At 49.8% G+C, this 21,532-nt stretch overlaps 1 protein-coding gene across 1 annotated transcript in view; it reads left to right on the top strand.

The window, feature by feature from the left end:
- tafa3b (TAFA chemokine like family member 3b) overlaps positions 1-21,532 on the top strand; it is a 138,503-nt gene that overhangs the window by 63,274 nt on the left and 53,697 nt on the right. The window contains exon 2 of the mRNA XM_077222737.1: positions 21,354-21,466. Within this exon, the coding sequence (XP_077078852.1) occupies positions 21,355-21,466 (112 nt within the window). The 5' untranslated portion in view covers position 21,354. The remainder of the gene's footprint in view (positions 1-21,353; positions 21,467-21,532) is intronic.

A 21,532-nucleotide genomic window follows, 5' to 3' on the forward strand; every position in this document is an offset into this window, starting at 1 on the left:
AGCTCTAGCCAGGCTCCCAGGAACTGAACCAGCGGGATCATGCGAACCACAGGCCTCCCCCCGTAGGGGCAGCGAAGCGGAGTAACTGGCCCAGACGTGGACGGCATAGCGGCCCGGTGTGGGGGCACAGTTAGCAACCGCGCCCTGGCAGAGGGGGCCAGGGGAGGACCAGGCTGGTCGTCCCGCGGGGGCCTGCTCTTCCAGGGGTCTGGCGACAGAGGCGGAGAGGGGGCGAAGCGGTCCGTGGACGGCACGCCGTGTCAACCGCCTCTGGGACAGAGGGGGGCGAGGAGAGCACGGCTTGTGGGTGGCGCACTGTGTCGCCGAGAACTCTGTGAGCTCAGGGAAGAGGGGATTGTTTCTGTTTTTAACCACATTAGGGTGCTGCCCACCCGTGGGTGAGCAGCGGGGAGTGGAGAACAAAAGATTCTCCCCCGGCCCTCCACTGGGGGAAGGAGTGGTCCTGCTACCACCTCCTGAGAAACAATCATCATCCCTGAGCAGCCCGTCTCAGGAGCGCCGCTTGGCCCGGCGTTTAGCGGGGGGCGGGGCAGGAGAGGGCTGTGGCGCCTTCTTGCGGCTTCCTCCGCGACCGGCCCTGGGTGGAGGCTGCTGCAGGCTTTGAAGAAGCACTCTGAGGACATAGTTGCATGGCAACAGAGCGTTCAACCGGGGGAAGCCCAGTGTACCCACGGGTAGCTGCCTCATCGAGGGGAGGAAAGGCGGATGAGACCAGCGAGCGGTCCCGAGAAGACAGGGGGGTCTTCCAGGACTTCGAGATCTCATCATGCACATCCGGGAAGAAAGGTATTGGGGTTTGCCGAGGACGAGGGTCGGCGGCCTTACCCAAAAACCAATCGTCCAGCCGCGAGCGATCGGGACAGGGTGGAGGCCTCCACTCAAGTCCGATGTTCGCGGCTGCCCGGGAAAGCATGGCCGTCATCTCCGGATCAGACTCGAGCACAGCCGTATGCACACCGGAAGGTGGCAGCTGTGACGAGCCCTCACTTCCAGAAGACTCAAACCCGCCTAGTGATGCTGCAACAGACATGGCATCTTCCTCTGTAGCTTCAACTGAAACATGCGGGCCACCAGAGGGTAGACCCGCGGGAATCAGCAGTTCGCTAGCGGGCACCGTCATTGAAGAGGGGGGCTGGGGTCGTGGACGGATAGTCGCCGCCTTGTTCCAGACCGTAACCCTCAGGTCACCCTGGCCACCAGCCGCAGAGCGGGGGGTGGATGAGGGGACTCTCACTCTTGCGAGTTCACGGAGTCTCGACCGTAATGACGCAATGGTCATGTTCCCACAGAGAGAACATGAGTCATCCACGAGCGCTGCTCTAGCATGATCAATGCCCAAACATACTATGCAACGCTCGTGCCCATCAGAGTCCGATACCAATCTGCCGCAACCAGAAGTACACGGGCGAGACATCTTTAAAAAGACGTGCCACGTGTAAGCTCTTTTAGTGAGAGAAAACTCAAGTGTTGAAGCACCCGGGGAGAAACGCACCGACTGGCAGACCACTGCAACAGATCAGCAGGAAGCACGCTCTCGCCGTAGATCACCGTCACACCAACACTCGAGGTACTCGTTTGTGAAGCTGACAATTCAGAGATGGCTTGTGGAGAGAAGAATACACTTGGCTCCGAAGCGAAAACATATCTGCAGGTTGCCGGCTTCCTCCTTTTATACCCACGAGGTGGGGCGGAGTTACGCCATGCAAATTCCGCAGACCCATGGCATTTCTTTGCCATTGGCTCGTTTTGTAATACTCGAAGTTGATAGGCTTTCTAAGCGAAACCCCATTCGTCGTCATCCGACGTAACTCGGAGTGACAACGAAAGGGAACAAGTGATATCTTATGTAAGCATACGCATATGTAAAATAATGCGATCATCAACATTAAACAGCATATAAATCAATGTTACTGAATGAAATGTCGAACCAGGACGAGCTAGGACTGTGCAAGCTTTACGCTATTGATGGACTTGATCTACTTCATCTGTGTTTTGATCATCGTCGTACTAAATCCGATCTGAATGTAGTCTTGGACAAAAACACAATTTTCTCAGCTTTTTTCTCAAAATGTTGCTTTTTTTAAATCAAACTTACCCAAATTCATTTAAGGGGCTGTTTACACGACACCGTTTTCAACTAAAAACGAAAAACTTTATATCAGTTTTGGCTGTTCGTTTACCCATCAACAGCGTTTTGGTGCCTGAAAACGCAAACTTTTGAAAACGTGTTTCAAAGTGCAAGTTTTGACGATGATGTCATGCACATGTGTATTACGTGCTTAGTCTATAGTGTTTCATCGCCATCTAATAGCCTGGCATCAGAATACAGGTTTTTTAATCATTTTCGTGGATCTGTGTGAATGGGGATCGTTTTGACAATGGTGTCGTCTGTACACGGAAAACTTAAATGAAAAACTTCTCCGTTTTAAGCATATTGTTGTCATGTAAACGTACCCTCAGACTCTTCGCTTTTTCCTGACATCGAAAATGAATTGCAATAAATAGTTAGCAATTGAAGTATTGCTGGAGATTTGCTGGTGATTAGCCTTGACTGGTATTAATGCAAAGACATGTGGATGACACTAGTGGGTGTTTGGCAGTGTTACTGAGAGCTCCTAAAGAACTAATGAACACACACAGCGGAAGTTTAGCCATCAAAGAAGAGCAGCTAAAGCACACACACACACACACACACACACACACACACACACACACACACACACACACACACACACACACACACACACACACACACACACACACACACACACACACACACACACACACACACACACACACACCAACTACTCAACTCACTCAACTCACACTGCCCTTCTGCTGTGTGTTCAGTCTGTTGAGATTCCAAAAAGGACAATGTTAATTATGTTAATGTTAAGTATAATAAAGCTTGTAATGAAGCTCAGTGGATATTATTTTAAAGATGTTACTGATTAGAAGTCTGATGGAATGAGACTTGACTATAAATTTTATTTCACTTAATTTTTTTAAAATACTTGCAGTATATCCCAACTTAATGTGCAGTATAAGTAAACCCAAGGACTATATGTTTGAATGAATGAATGAATGAATGAATGTATGAATGTATGAATGAATGAATGAATGAATGAATGAATGAATGAATGAATGAATTTTATTTCAGACATATCCAAAAAAATAAACCAATCAAAATATCAAAACTATAAAAAATGTACTAATAACTTGAATAAGCATATCTTTCAATTAACAATAACTAACATTTGTATACACACACACACACACACACACACACACACACACACACACACACACACACACACACACACACACACACACACACACACACACACACACACACACACACACACACACACACACACACACACACACAATCACACATACGTCAATGAACACATATTGCAACTGCTTATAGGCGTCCTTCTTTTCTATATTTTTTGAAAACCATTGCTTTGTACCTTTTTTTGAACTGGAATATATTTGGACATTGCTTTAGTTCTGTGCACAGCCCATTCCACAATTTCCCACCACTGATTGTAATGCACTGACTTTTTATAGTCGTGCGAACAGCGAGAACCTTGAACTTATAATTATCCCTTAAATTATAATTATAACCACATATTGTATGTACAGCAATGTGGGGCAGGGAGTATTTGGAAAACCTGTTTGGAAAAGGTTTGGTGTCACTAATGGTGCAGAAACTACACTGCAGATTTCTGGTTATGATGTGAGAATATAAGTAACAGTCAGTATCTTTTTGTGTGTTGGTGTCTGTCAAACTGCACACTGTATAACTCCCTCCCGACAGGGTCTTTCCTCCCCACCCCTTAGCTTTTAACAGGAGAGATTTCTAGTGAGCTCTGCTGGTTGAAAGATAATTAGTACGCTAAATCTGCATAATCTGACACATTCCCACAGCGACTCATACTTCCCTGAGCCAGGAAAACCATTTCTAAATCACCTCTTCATGTTGTTTATCTCTCTCTTTCTTCCGCACACACTTTTCTCTGTCTAAAGTTTCTGTTTTTCCCCACACAAAATCTATCTCTTTCAATCTGCTGAATAGCTATTTGTGTCTGGAGTTTCATTAGTTTATGTGTGTATTGTGTACCATAAATACAAAGAGGCAAATTCATTATTAAACACATTGATACTAATCAGGAGCAACTCACAGACCTCCATTACAAAACTGCAGGGGGAATAATGGGGAAGATTTCGCTAAGAATGAACTCTGCCCAGTAATAATGTCATTTATTTTCGGATGCTGTTTGTGTTGTGTTAGCACCCAATACACTAAAGGAATTATGCAAATCAGGTAATGGCACAAACATGCTCAAAATTTGTGATGAACGCCATTTGCACAGCACAATTCCCCATCTTGCAGGCCGATTCTGTATGGTTTGAGATTGTGGAGGCTGCAGAAACTACTGTACTACATCGCTCCATTACTGCAGTCCAAACACCTGAATCAGCTCTTTAAAATGCAGATTCTGATCAATGCCATGTTTTTGGATTTGTGCCCGGTTATAATGCTTTTCTCCATCATTTGATCATCATTGGATGAATTACTGTTGCCATGATCAATAGAAAATGTACACAAATTTCTCTTTGTAATACAATTCTGTTAACCGTCCGTTTTCTACAGGAGACTTAATGATGAAAGTGTGCTCTCATTGGCTGGCTGATACTATTAAATGCTCTCACATGATGTCTTCTGACTGAAGCTTACAGTAATAGCATAAGCGCACCCAACTGCACACATACATACATAGAGTTTGTTTGTATCTTTTGCATTTTCAGATTTCAATTCTCTCATAATGAAATGCTTACATCTGTCTGTAGGATTAAAAGAGTATCAGGATCAGAAGGAGGAAGCTGAATAGTGCTTTATATTTTGCAGTTTCCATCAGAACGAATGGTCCATGTAGTTTTGCGATTTAATATCATTAAACCCAACACAAATATTCCTCAGAAGTGTAAATTATTTTCGGTTAGAGTGTGAAATGTGAGGAGGTTAGAGGTGATCCGACTCTGATAATTAAAGCATAAATAAATCCCCAATGTACGTCATATACTAAAAAGCACACTTAATTCTACACATAGCATTTAAACAGCTGTTGAAACACACACACACACAAACACACACACACAAACACACACAAACACACACACACAAACACACACACACGCACGCACGCACACACACACACACACACACACACACACACACACACACACACACACACACACACACACACCCACACACCCACACACACACACACACACACACACACACACACACACACACACACACACACACACACACACGTAGTGTTTCCATGTTTTATTGGGACTTTCCATAGACATAATGATTTTTATACTGTACAAACGATACTCGGTTACTAACGTAACCTCGGTTCTCTCTAGAGAGGGAACGAGTATTGCGTAAGTTTAGCTTACGCTACGGTTACGCAATACTCGTTCCCTCTCTAGAGAGAACCGAGGTTACGTTAGTAACCGAGTATCGTTCTCTTACGAGAGGTTCTCTCGTATTGCGTAAGTTTAGCTTACGCTACGGGAAAGATTCATCTTCTCGAGATACTGAAGCCAAAAAATTATCCTTAATTTTGTATAACTTGTCAACGCAGTGCAGCAGCTAGCAGACCTAGAGCAGGCCATCTCGCGTGCTCATTGGCTGCCCTGCGGGCAACTGCTGCAGCCTACCAGTGCGCCCGGCGTGACGTCACGCCCAATGAAGGGCGCCCGCGCCTTTATAGCGTCACAGCCCACCAGATAGGCGTGGCTTAGCGTATAAAATAGGGGCTGTAGGCTGAATTCTCTGGTTTTTTGACGACTGAAGCGAAGTCGCTCTTGGCGTGAGCACGGCCGGTTACGCAATACTCGTTCCCTCTCTAGAGAGAACCGAGGTTACGTTAGTAACCGAGTATCGTTCTCTTACGAGAGGTTCTCTCGTATTGCGTAAGTTTAGCTTACGCTACGGGAACACTTTGTCAACGCCGTGCGCGCCAAGCATCCACATGAGACCCCGAGCTTAAGGGGAACCCCATAAGTGGAGAAAATAAGGTGGCCAGCCACGCGGGCCATCACTTGTACATAAGCACACATAGGGAATACAGAGCAGCGCGCCGGTCTGTATAGTCATGTGGCACATACCCTACTTAGTGCAGCTCAACCAGGAGAGCTGAGTCATGAACGTGATCTGAGCAGGAGATCTGGGCGGAATACACCTCTTTTCAGACTGACAACAGTTTAGCCTGCAAGGCAGGAACTTCTAGGTTATAAAACCTGACAAAGGTAGACGGGGAGCTCCAGCCCGCCGCTACACATATGTCATGGATAGAAATTCCACTGGACCATGCCCACGACGAGGCCACACCTCTCGTGGAATGAGCCCTGATGCCCAGAGGGCATTGCAGGCCTTTTGACGCGTAAGCTGCCGCTATAGCGTCCACTATCCATCTGGACAGGCTCTGTTTCGAGGAGGCAAGCCCCTTGGCGCGCCCACCAAACGAAACGAAAAGCTGTTCCGAACGCCTGAAGGAGGCGGAGCGCGTAATGTAAAACCTCAGCGCTCTGACAGGGCAGAGGAGATTCACATCACTTTCGCTGTCAGATGCTGGGAGAGCTGACAGCGAAATAACTTGCGCTCTGAATGGAGTGCCCATCACTTTAGGGACATAACCATGTCTAGGTCTGAGGATGACTTTAGAGTCATTTGGTCCGAACTCAAGACACGACGCGCTGACAGACAGCGCGTGCAGATCCCCTACACGTTTTACTGACGACAGTGCAGTCAGAAAAACGGCTTTTAGTGATAGATATTTCAACTCCACGGAGTCTAGTGGTTCAAATGGAAAAGCTTTCAGGGCCTCGAGGACCAGTGAAAGATCCCACATGGGAACCGACGGGGGGCGCGGCGGATTCATCCTTCTAGCTCCTCTAAGGAAGCGGATGACCAACTCATGTCTTCCCAGTGACTGGCCGTGCGTCGATTCCGCGAATGCTGCTACGGCCGCCACGTAAACTTTGAGCGTGGATGGGGATCTTCCCTTATCCAACAGCTCTTGTAGGAAAGTGAGCAGATGCGCCACCCCGCATGTCCGCGGGCCCAGACCTCTGTCGGTGCACCATCCAGAGAACACCGACCATTTAGACGCGTAGAGCCTTCTCGTGGAAGGGGCTCTAGACTGCGTGATCGTGTTCATCACTCCTTCTGGCAGGGCAACGAGTACCCGTTGATCAACCATGCATGCAGAGACCAGCGCTCTGGATGGGGATGCCAGATCGTGCCGCGAGCTTGAGAGAGGAGATCTGCCCTCACCGGAATCGGCCACGGAGCTGTAAGTGACAGCCGTGCCAGTTCCGGGAACCAAGTCTGATTCTCCCAACGCGGGGCTATGAGGAGCACCGAGTGGCGCGTTTCCCTGATCCTCTTGATCACCTGTGGCAACAGAGAGACCGGAGGGAAAGCATATAGCGGGAGGCTGGGCCAAACCTGGGCCAGCGCGTCCTCGTCCTTCGAGAAGAACATCGGGCATTGAGCGTTGTCTTTTGACGCAAACAGGTCGACTTCCGCTCTGCCGAATAGGCGCCACAGTTTCTGGACCGTTTGGGGGTGCAGGGACCATTCCCCTGGGGGAACATTGTCCCTGGACAGTCTGTCTGGGCCGTCGTTCAAATGGCCAGGCACATGCGCCGCCCTCAGCGAGCGCAGGTTCGTCTGTGACCAAATAAGGAGGCGTTCCGTCAGATTGCAGAGATTTCTGGATCTGACACCGCCCTGACGGTTTACATAGGATACCACAGATGTGTTGTCCGAGCGGACAAGAACATGCTGGTCCTGTATAAACGGGAGGAAGCACTTCAGCGCGTTCTCGACCGCTATCATTTCCAGACAGTTTATGTGAAAACCCTTCTCCTGGTCTGACCACTGGCCAAAGGCCGGTCTGCCCTCGAACAGCGCGCCCCAACCCGAGTTGGACGCGTCTGTCGAGATGACCTTCCGATAAGAGATGGTTCCCATCATTACTCCATGCTGGTTCCAATCGGCCACTAACCAGGGCTGCAGAGCTGTTATGCAGGTCTGAGTCACTCTGATTTTCTGGCCGCCAGACACCCAGGCTCGGCGAGGCGCGCGAGCGTTCAACCAGCGTTGGAGCGGGCGCATGCGCAGTAGGCCCAGCTGGAGCACCGCTGCAGCTGATGCCATACAGCCCAACATCCTTTGAAATGTTTTCAAAGGGAGAAAGCTGCCCTTCTGGAAAGATGCGGCTAGGTGGCGAACACGGCGCGCGCGCTGTGTCGATAAACGAGCCGTCATGGTCACCGAGTCCAGTTCTATTCCTAAAAAGGAAATTGACTGGCTGGGCAGTAATGAGCTCTTGGTCCAGTTGACCGTGAGACCCAAGCTTTCCAGATGACTGAGAAGCACTGTTCTGTGAGATAGTAGTTCTGTCTCTGACTGTGCCAATATCAGCCAATCGTCCAGATAGTTCATTATGCGCAGCCCCTGACTTCTCAGGGGGGCGAGCGCCGCGTCCATGCACTTTGTAAATGTACGGGGTGCTAGGGACAGGCCGAACGGCAGGACGGTGTATTGATATGCCTGACCGTCGAAGGCGAATCTCAAAAATTGCCTGTGACGGGGTACTATCTGAATCTGAAAATAGGCATCCTTCAGATCTAGATAAATAAACCAATCCCTCGGGCGAACGTGCGCGAGGATTTTTCTGGTCGTAAGCATTTTGAACGGTCTTTTTACAAGCACTTTGTTCAAATATCTCAGATCTAGGATAGGTCTGAAGGCTCCGTCCTTCTTGGGTACGAGAAAATATCGGCTGTAAAAGCCTGACTCGCTCAGAGAAGGCGGCACCTTTTCTATAGCCCCTTTGCACAGCAGCTTTGCTATTTCTGCGTGAAGTAGGTGTGCTACTTCCGCATTCACTATCGTCGCGGTCCGGGCTTGAAAGCGCGGAGGACGGCGAACGAATTGAAGTGCATAGCCCTGCTTTATTGTGCTCAACACCCATTCTGAAATCCCTTGGATAGTGTCCCACGCAGCTATGTGAGCCGCCAGGGGGCGAATGGCCTCCGGGTTCAGACCGCCGCCATTTGCGGGCTTGTGAAACTGAACCGGAGCCGAGAGCGCGGCGCGCGCGCTCTCGGTTCTGGGCAATGGCCGCTCGCTGACAGCCGAGACCGGCTGACTTATGTGAGATGTCCCGATCATAAGGGATGGGGAACATACTTTTGCCACACTTTGACGCGCGAGCAGCACTCTGGGCGGGAGAGCTCTCTGTAAGCGTGAGCGCGCGCACGCGGGCACGAGACTCACAACTGTATCTGACGCCCCGATCATAGTAGATGGGGAGCGTTTTATTAACGCCCTGTGTTACGTGATAACACTTAAACGCACAGGCGGGACCCGGGGGAAGGTTTGTGTTAGCAAGCGTGAGCGCTCTCTGGCGGGCACGAGACTTACGTTCATAAGCTTCTTTGATCGTGTAACAGAGCGGGCAGATAGTGGGCACAGACCTGTGGACACATTTCTTACATTCAACACTCGAGCGGCTTTTCTGCGCTTTATGAGAGTGTGCTCTGTGAGTGACACGGGATTTTGAGTGCTTATGTGTAGGGGTGAACACTGGGGCATGGGCACATTCACTACACTTAAAACACTGACGGCGTGAGCCGGACCAGACATTATACTCTTTTTGAGATTTCTCTGGGTCGCCGTGAAAACGGCGTTTGTGTGCAGGCGAGAGGGTGAATAAACCGGCTCGTTGGCTGCTAGTTGAACCACTGCAGTAGCCTGTTCGAAGGGGACTGACAGGGAAATGAACTTTGACTGCGGTCCGGCCGCAGCGGGACACGCGCGTCTTTTCTCTCCCGCTGTTAGGAGGGCTTCGCGTGCTCAGACTTCAGCGTGAGCCTTTGCCGAGGCCCTCTGGGGGGCGGCGGTCTGCGACGGCTGTCTGAGCGCGATCTAGGGCGGCCGCCCTGACGTCGCTGCGAAGGCTGATGCTGAGGCTGTGCTGGACGCTGGGTGCTGGTTCGCACAGGAGGCTGGCTTTGTCTCTCGCGAGAGCGGCCTGTGGCGGAACTCGAGCGTTGCGGCAGGAAGAGGTTCATGGCCTGCGTGGTCTTTTGCACCATAGAGAAGCGGTCAACAATCCCATTCACCGATGGGCCGAAGAGACCAGTGGGGGAAAGCGGCGCGTTCAGAAAGGTGGCTCGCTCAGTTTCCCTCATATCCGCGAGCGTTAACCAGAGGTGCCTCTCCGTCACGGTTAACGCGGCCATGGCTCGTCCGATGGCCTGGGCTGCAGCTTTGGTGGCGCGGAGAGAAAGGTGGCGCGCTTCTCAAATCCGTAACCGCAGCTGGGTCCCGGCCCTTCTCATCCCATTCACGGAGGAGGTCGGCTTGCAGGATCTGAAGCACAGCCATCGAGTGTAGAGCAGACGCGGACTGGCCGGAGGCGGCATAAGCGCGGCCGACCAAGGCGGAAGTGGCTCTGCAGGCTTTAGACGGGAGGGCTGACCGTGACCGCCATCTCGCGGAGGGCGGGCAAAGGTGCGCTGCGACCGCCTCTTCCACAGGGGGAATCGCTGTGTACCCTTTCTCGGCGGCGCCGTCCACTCGGGAGAGCGACGCGGAGGCCTGTGACTGAAGTCTAGCAGAAAAAGGTGAATTCCACGACTTCGTCAGCTCCGCATGAAGTTCCGGCAGGAATGGAGCGGGCCTGGTTTCTGAAACTGCGCGGCGGCGACTTTGAAGGAAGCAGCCGTCGAGCCTGTTCGGCGCGGGTTCCTTCGGCAGCGACCACTCGAGCCCGAGACGGTCGACAGCTTGCGTCAGCAGGCGCATAAGTTCCGCGTCAGCTCCAGCGTGGGTACGGGCGGATTCCTGGATTGACGGGGAGGCGGAGTGAAGCGACCATTCCTCGCTGTCTGATGCCAGGATAGAGCAGCAGTCTTTTGTGGCGTGTCCCACGGACTCATCCTCCGAAGTGACGGCAGTGAGGCTCGCAAGCGGCAGCTGCGCGTCAGTGAGGAGAGGTGGGGAAGGCGAGAGCGAGGCTCGAGGGAGGTTCTCCGGCGAGCGCGTCGCTGTGGCCACAGGTTCCGGCTGTCTCAGGGAACGGCGCTTCTTTCTGCGCGGTCCCACAGGGGGCGGAGTGACTGCTGTGGTGTTGAACGCTTCGAGTCGAGCCCGCAGGGTCGACAGCGGAAGCTCCTCACAGAGCTCGCAGCCCCCGGACGCGAGGGCGAGCTCTGCGTGTTCCAGGCCCAGGCAGAGAGCGCAGATCAGGTGGCAGGCTCCGGCGCTGAGCGGGGCTTTACACGAGCCGCAGGAAGTGCGAGGCATCTTTAAAAAGACGCTCGCTGCTCTTTTAGAATGATTTGCAAAAAAGGATACGTCGCCGGATAGCGTAGCTCGCACGGATGGCTGAAGGTGGCGAAGACGGCCGGCTTCCTCAGCGCTGTCCTAAGCTGGCTGTTCGCTGTTCGACGGCGGCGGTGGCTTCTCTCAAATCCAGCGATGCGAAGAGCTCGCTGAAGAGTCGAAAAATCAGAGAATTCAGCCTACAGCCCCTATTTTATACGCTAAGCCACGCCTATCTGGTGGGCTGTGACGCTATAAAGGCGCGGGCGCCCTTCATTGGGCGTGACGTCACGCCGGGCGCACTGGTAGGCTGCAGCAGTTGCCCGCAGGGCAGCCAATGAGCACGCGAGATGGCCTGCTCTAGGTCTGCTAGCTGCTGCACTGCGTTGACAAGTTATACAAAATTAAGGATAATTTTTTGGCTTCAGTATCTCGAGAAGATGAATCTTTCCCGTAGCGTAAGCTAAACTTACGCAATACGAGAGAACCTCTCGTAAGAGAACGATACTCGGTTACTAACGTAACCTCGGTTCTCTCTAGAGAGGGAACGAGTATTGCGTAACCGTAGCGTAAGCTAAACTTACGCAATACGAGAGAACCTCTCGTAAGAGAACTGTATATTCTATTCCCTTACACTAACCCTACCCCTAAACCTACCCATCACAGAAAACTTTCAGTGTTTTATGTTTTCAATAAACATCACTTGAGTAAGATTTATAAGCTGTTCCCTTTCGAAAGGGAACTCGCACTGCGTCAAGCACTATGGGGGAACGCCTCAGCGTGACTGATGACTGAAACACTGTATAATCATGAAAATCTCATTGGCCGGCGCTACCCATTCTCTAGCGCTACCCGGAAGTATAAAAGGTGCGCCTAGAGAACATGTCATCCTCTTTTTGTCTTTAGGGACTGTTTCACTGACACTGTGAGTAATTATGGCAAGTAACAAGCACTTTAGGAAGTGTTCTGACCCGTGTGAGAGGTTTCTCACACCTGGCGACACTCACAACCTATGTGTGCTTTGCCTGGCTGAAGAGCATGCAGACTCTGTCCTTGAGGGGACGAGGTGCGCAAACTGTGACCGTTTTTTAATGAGAACGCTCCGATCTCGTCTGTCTCTCTTCTCGAGGGAGTAGGGACAGTCTTCTTTGCCCCACAGTTTGGGTCCTGCTAGAGCCGAGGCCGAGAGGAGACTCAGATCGTGGGGATCTCAGAGAGAGCTCACCGACGAGTTTGAGAGAGGGGTGAATCTCTCACACTCGTCAGCAGGTGAGGAGAACGAGCTGTTGGGCGGGGATGTACACTCTGATGCATCCTCTGAACCAACAGCCAGTTCTCTGTTGGCTTCGAACCCGGACGAGCAGGAGGGAGCTGATGCAGTTGAAGACGCGGAAATTGCTGAACCTGCCCAGCCCACCTGCCCCACGTATGAGGAGCTGGTGGAGGTGATGGAACGCGTCACCGCCAGGCTTGAATTGCCATGGCAGCGCATCTTAGGGGAAGCTGCTCGTGGAAGGCTTGATGCGTGCTTTCTCTCTGGCTACACCCCACCAGCCATGGAGAGCTTTCCATTCCTTCCTGACCTCCACGCTGAGGTTATGAAGGCATGGAAGCACCCGTACTCCTCTCGTATTCACCGCTTCCAACATTCCAGCTATTCGAATGTGGAAGGAATGCGAGAGCACGGGTATGTGTTGATGCCTCTCGTTGAAGAAACATTTGTGAGCTATCTCTCGCAAGGGGAGACATTGACACTGAGAGCTCCAACCCTGCCATCTAGACCCCTTCAGTCCACCTCTCGTCTAAATGGCAGGGCATATGCGGCGGCGGGTCAAGCTGGTGCTGTGCTGCACAAAATGGCAGCCGTACCAGGGTGACCTTCTGAGGGACCTGGACCAGGGTCAGGGGTTAGCCCCAGGCGCGGTGGCTGAGTTGCGCCGCACCACAGACCTGGCTCTCCAGGCCATCAAACAGACGGCTGCCGCGATCGGACGATCATTGGCAGCCATGGTGGCCACGGAGAGTCATCTGTGGGTGAACTCGGCAGGCATCAGGGAGGAAGAGAAGGCTTTTCTCCTTGATGCCCCAGTTTCGCCCTCTGAGCTTTTTGGGACCTCCGTTGAGGCTGTGGTTGGAAAGTTCTGGGAGGCGAAGGCACGCTCAGCGGCATATAGATAATGTATACCGCGCAGGTCCAGACCCACACCCAGACAGCCTGGGGGTCCTGGCCCATCTGATTCTGAGGATCACAGACGGGGCCAGTGGGACTCAGTTACTGCTCGTGCCCCTCCTCCTGGTAGGAGTAGGTACATGAGACAGCGCAAGTCCAGGAAGAAGAAGCAGGGTGTCAGGGAAGCATCTTGGGCCAGACGTGAGCATCCTGGCACAAGCAGAGGCAGATAATCGTCTCTTTCCCTGTACACACCCTCCTCTTCCTCTTTCCCCCTTCGCCTAAACATCAGGCCCAACGAGCTGGACCGATGATGATAATTTATTCTGACTGTCTGGCTCAGGCCTTTTTGTAGGTGACCTACTTAAACAACCCTTGTAGCTTCACAGTGCTGTTAACAGAGTAGGTGGCATTAGGTGCCTCCTCCAGTTAAAAGAAACGTAGCCAGGCTGTTCCCAAAAAGAGAAGACTTAATACATATAATATATGTCTTATATACAGGGTTATTCGGCCTCCGTTCCCCTCCTGCAAGGATGGGTTTTCCTTACGGTGTAGTGAAATTGCCATAGGGACTCTGTCTTTGCCTTATTCACTGAGTCTCTGGTAGCCAGATAGGAAATTGGCTAATATTGGAGTAGTGATAAGCACAGGTAGCAGGTAAGCCTCCCTGTGGGGCTAGAGGCATGGTTAGGCTTCCTCTCACTCCAGAGAGTTATCTGTTGAGGCCTCTGCTCTCTAGAGCTTGACAGAATGTTTATAAGGTGATATTTTCAGTTCTCCTCTCATGTGAGAGTCATCATACTGAGGCCTCCAGCTTTAAGAGCCCCATGCAGGCACCCAGTCCTGCTGCAGGTAGAGGTAGTTAAGGGGTCACTCTCTTAAATGGCAGAGAGTTTCTTGGCCCTTCGCCTCTCTGGCTCTGAGCTGGTTTTATTTAACTTAGTTGCTTTATCGCAAATAGAAGCCTAGTTTAGACCACTTCGATGTGAGTATGTCAGGCCACCTCTCCTTAGAGTCTTCCTGCTGAGGCCTCTGCTCTCCATAAGCCCTGTGGAGGCGCTATACGTCTCTAAATTCGAGACGCTGGTCACATCACCTTACTTCAGGATGGTGAAGGCCTTATTAGAGCCTCCATAAGGCTGTTTTTCCAAGCGACGTAGTTAGTACTCCCCTAGCTAGCAGCGTATTTCTATAGAGTGCTCCGTCTCATGGATAGCTGCAGAGTAAACCTAGTACTCCCATGGTTCCCCTGGGTTGTTATGCAGAGTACTTCGCTTCTGGTTAAAATTTTAGCAGGCCCTCATGAAGTTTGGGCCTCTATACTCCCAGTAGCCAGGTATCTTAAGGTGACAAGCTTCCAGTGTTAGCCTCCCTCATACGGCCAGGCTGTCTCTAAGGCAGACTCCAGTACTCCCCTTATTCTAGGGTCGTTATGCTGAGTAGATCTCCAGCGGCCACAATTCTGAGCACATAAGATGTCGTAGGCTTCCTCTTATTGAGAGTTTTTCATGCTGAGGCCTCCATCCTCCAGAGTTCCATGCAGATAGATATGGTCTCTGCATAGGGAAGAGGCCTCTCTCTTTAGTTCAAAGAGTTGTGTTTAGGCCCTTCGCTTCTTCAGCTCTATGTTGTGCATAGCTAGAGCTTAGCTGGTTCTTAAAAGTATGGTAGGCCTCATCCTGCTGAGGCCTCCATGCAAACAGCCTTCTAGGTAGAGCTCGAGAAGTGGCCTCTCCCTCCCTGCGGAAGGGGTTTTCAGGCCCCTCGCTCCCTGAGCTCTAGTGATAGCCGAGCTAGCCGTCTTAACTATATGTGTCAGGCCTCCTCTCCTTCGAGAGTTGTCATGCTGGGGCCTCCATGCATACAGCTTAGTGTGTCGAACGTGAAAGGGGTTCTTCCTCATGTCTCTTGAGTAGCTCCTAGACCTGTCGCTCCCTGAGCTCTGTGTTGATGTTTTTCGGAACCTAGGGTCCAATAAATCTCTGGTGTAAGTCCAGCTAGCATGTGTCAGGCCTCCTCTCTTTCGAGAGTAACCCTGCTGAAGCCTCCATGCAAACAGCTTGTAGCTAGTAGTAAAGAGGTCCCTCTCACTAACAGAGAGTCGTTTTTAGGCCCTTTACTGCTTGAGTAAGTCTGGCAGGCCTCATCTGCTTTCAGAGTCATTTTGCTGAGGCCTCCAGGTGAGCAGCCTGTCAGGTAGAGATGGAGGAGCGGTCCCCCTCCCTAAAAAGGAGAGCAGTTAGGCCCCCCTCGCTCCCTGAGCACTGCGTTTGACGAGCTAGCCGTCCTCTAGCATGTGTCAGGCCTCCTCTCTTGGAGAGTAATCCTGCTGAGGCCTCCATGCAAACAGCTTTGCAGGTAGTAGTGAAGAGGGCCCTCTCACTAACGGAGAGTTGTTTTTGGCCCTTCACTGCCTGAGTTCTGCATCATGAACCTTATTCACTCTATAAAGTGTGGCAGGCCTCCTCTGCTCTCAGAGTCATCCTGCTGAGGACTCCAAGCGTGCAGCCAGTCAGGTAGAGATAGAGGAGCAGTCTCTCTCCCTTAAAATGAGAGCAGTTAGGCCCTCTCGCTGCCTAAGCACTGCAATAGATGAGCTAGCTGTCCTCTAGCATGTGTCAGGCCTCCTCTCTTTCGAGAGTAATCCTGCTGAGGCCTCCATGCAAAAACAGCTTTGCAATGTAAACCCAAACAGGTTGTAGGCTTCAGCATTAAGCATGATAGGCTCCCTGGTATGGGGGTTGACACTGGTCCCCCCGGAAATAGCAGACTAGGGCCCATAAGCTCTGGGCTGTACTCCCTTAAAGGAAGTCCTCGAGCTGGCTCTGGGTCAAGTCCTTCTTGAGGTAGGGAGAGGACGCTGGCCCTGGATGTTCGCCGCTTCTCCGCTTGCTAAAACTTGCTAAAACTGCTATAACTAGTTTTACTGATCTGTTTAACTGATAACAGATAGTGACCCTTCTGTCCAAACTTTGTTTGGATATTAAAAACATCTAGGCTCGGATATTTTCTACCTGGAGCTGCCCTTGCTGCTGCTGGAGTGGTGAGTGACTGGAGCTATTTTTCATCGCCCTAGGATGTTGGGGATCTCGTCGATCTGAGTGCTTTCAGTAATTTGAATAGACTGATGAAATAAAACTTGGGACATCCGCAGTTTTGTGGTTAGCTGAAGCCGTTTTCGCTCATCGAGCTACGTTGGTCCGTGGCTAGGCTAGTCGGCTGCTACCACCATATACTGTCCTGAAACCAAGCTTTGCAGTCCACATGGGTTTCCACCATCTCCAGTGGACGCCAGACTTGCACTCTGAGTCACTACAAGCACTGCCACTTGTCCTGGTGTATATGGTCATCATTTATCCACGTCTGCCGGATCCATCGATAGCTGCTAACTGTAGCATTACAATGACTCTTACACCCACCATGCTTCGTTATCTGCCGAATCGGCTCTTGGAACTTAACACTTGCCTCATCCCATCGAACATTGCTGCTCTCAAGGAACTGGGCATCCTTCGTCGACCCCCCTATATCCATAGAGGGTCACGGCGGCGTCTTGTTTACTCTTGAGAGAATCACCGAGAGCTCTATTCCGAGCCTGTGGACAGCTGCCAGTACCGGCGCACACCAACGTCATCATCAGAAGCGTCATCAGAGCGCCTACGGTTCACGCTTCAAAAACTGTAACCGACCACACCCACGCCCCCTGCCGGAGGAACTACCCACTACTTGTTCTGAGAAACGCAGAGTGGATTCTACCGTGCTGCGCTCTCTGATAAAGTGGACTCCATCTTCAAATATTAAAATGGAACTGTTAAACTGTCAATCACTTACCAACAAGGCATCTTTTATTTACAACTATATATTTGATAAGAAACTTGATTTTATTTGCCTCACTGAGACCTGGCATAAATCAGAAGTGTACTCTGCACTTAATGAAGCTTGCCCACCTGGCTATACTTATCTGGAAAAAGCTAGGGGCAATGGTCGTGGAGGGGGTTTGGCGGTCATTTATCGCTCTGATTTTCACCTATCTTTGGTGACCTTGCCAAAGCTGTCGTCATTTGAATGTCTGGCTTTTAGATGTGAATTACCCATTCCATTTACAACCATCCTCATATACCGACCACCAAAATCACACCCGTGTTTTATTGCAGAATTAACTGAGTTACTTTTGCCAGTTTGCACCACATCAAACAATGTGGAAATTCTTGGAGATTTTAACATTCATGTTGAATCTCCAACAAGTTTATATACTACAGAACTACTACAACTTTTTGAGTCACTCAACCTCAGGCAATTTGTGACAGTCCCTACACATACCAAAGGGCATACACTGGATCTCATTGTAACAAACTTTCCAGTTACAATGTTTATGTACATGATTTAGGCATATCTGATCACAATGCCATATCATTTGACTTTTCATTGCTGACCTCACTCAATAAACCTAAACACAAAATCTGCTTTCGCAGAACAAAAGAAATTAACCTTGAACATCTGTCACATGATCTACACAAACTAATCATATCTGCCGATCACTCTACTACTGACGCGCTTGTCGATCATTACAATATTGGATTAAAAGGGATACTTGATGCCTATGCGCCCCTCAAGACACGGACTGTAACATTTACACGCCCTGCTCCGTGGTACACTGATGCGCTTCGTAGACAGAAGGCGGCTGGGAGGGTCCTTGAGAGGCGCTATGTTGCCACTGGGCTCACTGTCCATAAAATCGCTTATAGAGAGCAACAAAGATCATATTCCAAATTACTCAGTCAGGCACGGTCACAATATTACTCCAATATTATTAACAATAATCCAAGAAATCCAAAACAGCTCTTTAAAACAGTCTTCTCAGTCCACCTGCCCTGACGCATAAAAACAATACTGACGACCAGTGTAATAAATTCCTTGATTTTTTCACAACAAAAATAACTACCATCCGCGCTGACCTAATACAAAGCAATGTCATTCCATCCACCACCCCAACCTCTGCACCAACACTCTTTCATTTCACTCTTCCTACACATAGACAGGTTGAGACTCTCATACACAGTATGAGACCCTCAACCTGCTCATTGGACCATTTTCCCACTGACATGATCAAATCAAATACTAATTCTTTAAGTCCTCTCATCACTACTATCATTAACTCTTCCCTGCAATCGGGTCATTTTCCAATCTCGCTTAAAACTGCGCTTATCAACCCTCGGCTTAAGAAACCATCCCTCGATCCGGATATCTTCTCAAATTATCGGCCCATTTCCAACCTTCCATTTCTCTCCAAAGTCATTGAAAAAGTTGTCTCAACTCAAATTCATAATCATCTTCATTTACATGGTCTCTATGAAAAATTTCAGTCTGGTTTCCGCTCCGGCCACAGCGTAGAGTCAGCCCTGGTCAGAGTCACAAATGATCTTCTTGTGGCTGCTGACCAGGGCTCTCCATCTCTCCTTATTCTCTTGGACCTCACAGCCGCCTTCGACACTGTTGACCATACTATCTTACTCCATCGTCTGCAACACTTCATTGGCATCTCATATACAGCAATTCAATGGTTTCAATCCTACCTGACTGATAGAGTTGAGTATGTGGCCCTGGGAGGAGCCAGGTCGAGGCCCTACACAGTTACTTGTGGAGTGCCCCAGGGCTCCGTTCTCGGCCCTACTCTCTTCTCCATTTTTATGCTCCCACTGGGCCACATCATCAGCAAGCATGGCGTTGCTTTCCATTGCTATGCTGATGATACTCAGCTCTATGTCAGGCTGGACCCCACTTCATCTACACCTCCACTCTCCACTCTAAATGCCTGTCTGGAGGAGACGAGGGCATGGATGACGGATAATTTCTTCCAGTTAAACAGCACCAAAACTGAAGGTCTCCTCATTGGGACCCCACACCAACTCCGATCTTCCCCCCTGACAGTCTACTCATTTGCTGGCCATGATATTTCTTTGACATCCTCTATAACCAACTTGGGGGTTCGATTTGACGCCCATCTATCATTTAACACTCACATCCAACACACCTGTAAAACCGCACTTTTTCATCTCCGGAACATTTCCAAACTCCGCCCCTCCCTCTCTTTTTCTGATGCAGAGATGCTGGTGCATGCCTTCGTCTCCTCCAGGCTTGACTACTGCAATTCACTCCTTGTTGGGATCCCTGGCAGGAGCATGCAAAGATTGCAGTACATTCAGAACTGCGCTGCCAGGGTCCTGACGGGGGTTCGCAAATTTGAGCACATCACACCCATTCTCCAAAAACTTCACTGGCTCCCTGTTAGATTCAGGATTGATTACAAGATCTGTCTCCTGACCTATCAGTGTGTCTACGGTAGTGCACCAGTGTACCTCAAAGAACTCATTGCTTTGCATAATCCACCCCGACATCTCCGCTCTTCTGACAGCCACAAACTTCAGGTTCCTAAGTCCAAACTCCGTACTATGGGAGATAGGGCCTTCCAGGTAGCTGCACCTCGAATGTGGAACGCTCTCCCTAATCACCTGAGGGCGCCACAGTCTATAGAGGTCTTCAAAAATAAATTAAAGACCCACTTATTTTTAACTGCTTTTTCTCAAAACATATCTTGTTCTTGTTGTCACCAACTGTTCTTAATTTTGTTATTAAGTGTTTTAATCTATTTTATTGTTTTATCGGTGTACTTGTAGCACTTTGAGATATGTTCCTTCATGTGTAAAGTGCATTACAAATAAAAATTATTATTATTATTATTATTATTATTATTATTATTATTATTATTATTATTATTATTATTATTGTTATTCCTCACTAGCATAAAGCTCGGGCTGTGGCCATAGGGAGTAGTGCTACCGACAGCCTGATGTGTAAGCAGTAAGGGGTTTAACTATGAGTGAAATGTGTTGTGCTTGTAACAGCCATAATTGGCGAACCATCCCCTCAGCATGGCAGCGTGGGCAGTTTGTTCCCCATAGCGCTTGGCGCAGTGCGAGTTCCCTTTCGAAAGTGAACGTCTCAGGACTGTAACCTATGTTCCCTGTGAACAGGGAACGAGAAACTGCGTCTCGTCGCCATGCCTCTGGCCTGCTTGCACAGTCCCTTCAGACGAAGAAGTGGATGACATGTTCTCTAGGCGCCCCTGTTATACTTTCGGGTAGCGCTAGAGAATGACGTCATGGCTGACGCCGGCCAATGATATTGTCCTGATTATACAGTGTTTCAGTCATCAGTCACACTGAGGCGTTCCCCCATAGCGCTTGACACAGTGTCTCGTTCCCTGTTCTCAGAGAACATAGGTTACAGTCGTAACCTGAGACGTTTTCCTCATGCGGACCATGAAATGTCTCGACAAGGATTTCGGATATTTCCATCTTAATGGGAACGGTTTGTCCCCATAATGTAGGGTTTACCAGGCCACACACAAACACCAACACACACTCAAAATATACTGTATAGTATATACATATATATATGGACATAAAAGTTCACAAGACTACCAACATCAATACCAACATCAGCCACTATCTGCCAGAACACCCAGACCCAGCCTGAAAGCTTACTCTCTCTGTAAGTAATTGTATATTTCAGTGTTTTGGTGCACTCAGCAGTGTATCAAAACACATTCAGCGAGAGCATGATGACATTTAGATAGCGCTAGTGAAGAGAATGAGATCCCCTCTAGAAACATGCCGTCTAATAGCCTTTCTGATCAGTGTAACGCTCCTGTGCTGATATGGTTTGTGTTTGTGTGTGTTTCAGAATGCAGGAGCGGGCGGTACAGAGGGTGTGCGCGTGGTTCTTGCTGGTGTTTTTGACCCTTCTGTCTCTCTGGGGTCACCTGTCTGACGCCTCTTCTCATCGCAGTCACATCGGTAAGTCAAGGTCAAAGTTCAGTCAGTCAAGCCTGTTGTTATTGTTTTACTTTCATTTAAACCTAC

Source organism: Siphateles boraxobius, unplaced genomic scaffold, assembly GCF_051911475.1.
Source record: "Siphateles boraxobius isolate OS27281-9 unplaced genomic scaffold, OSU_SipBor_1 9, whole genome shotgun sequence".
Lineage (NCBI taxonomy): Eukaryota > Metazoa > Chordata > Actinopteri > Cypriniformes > Leuciscidae > Siphateles > Siphateles boraxobius.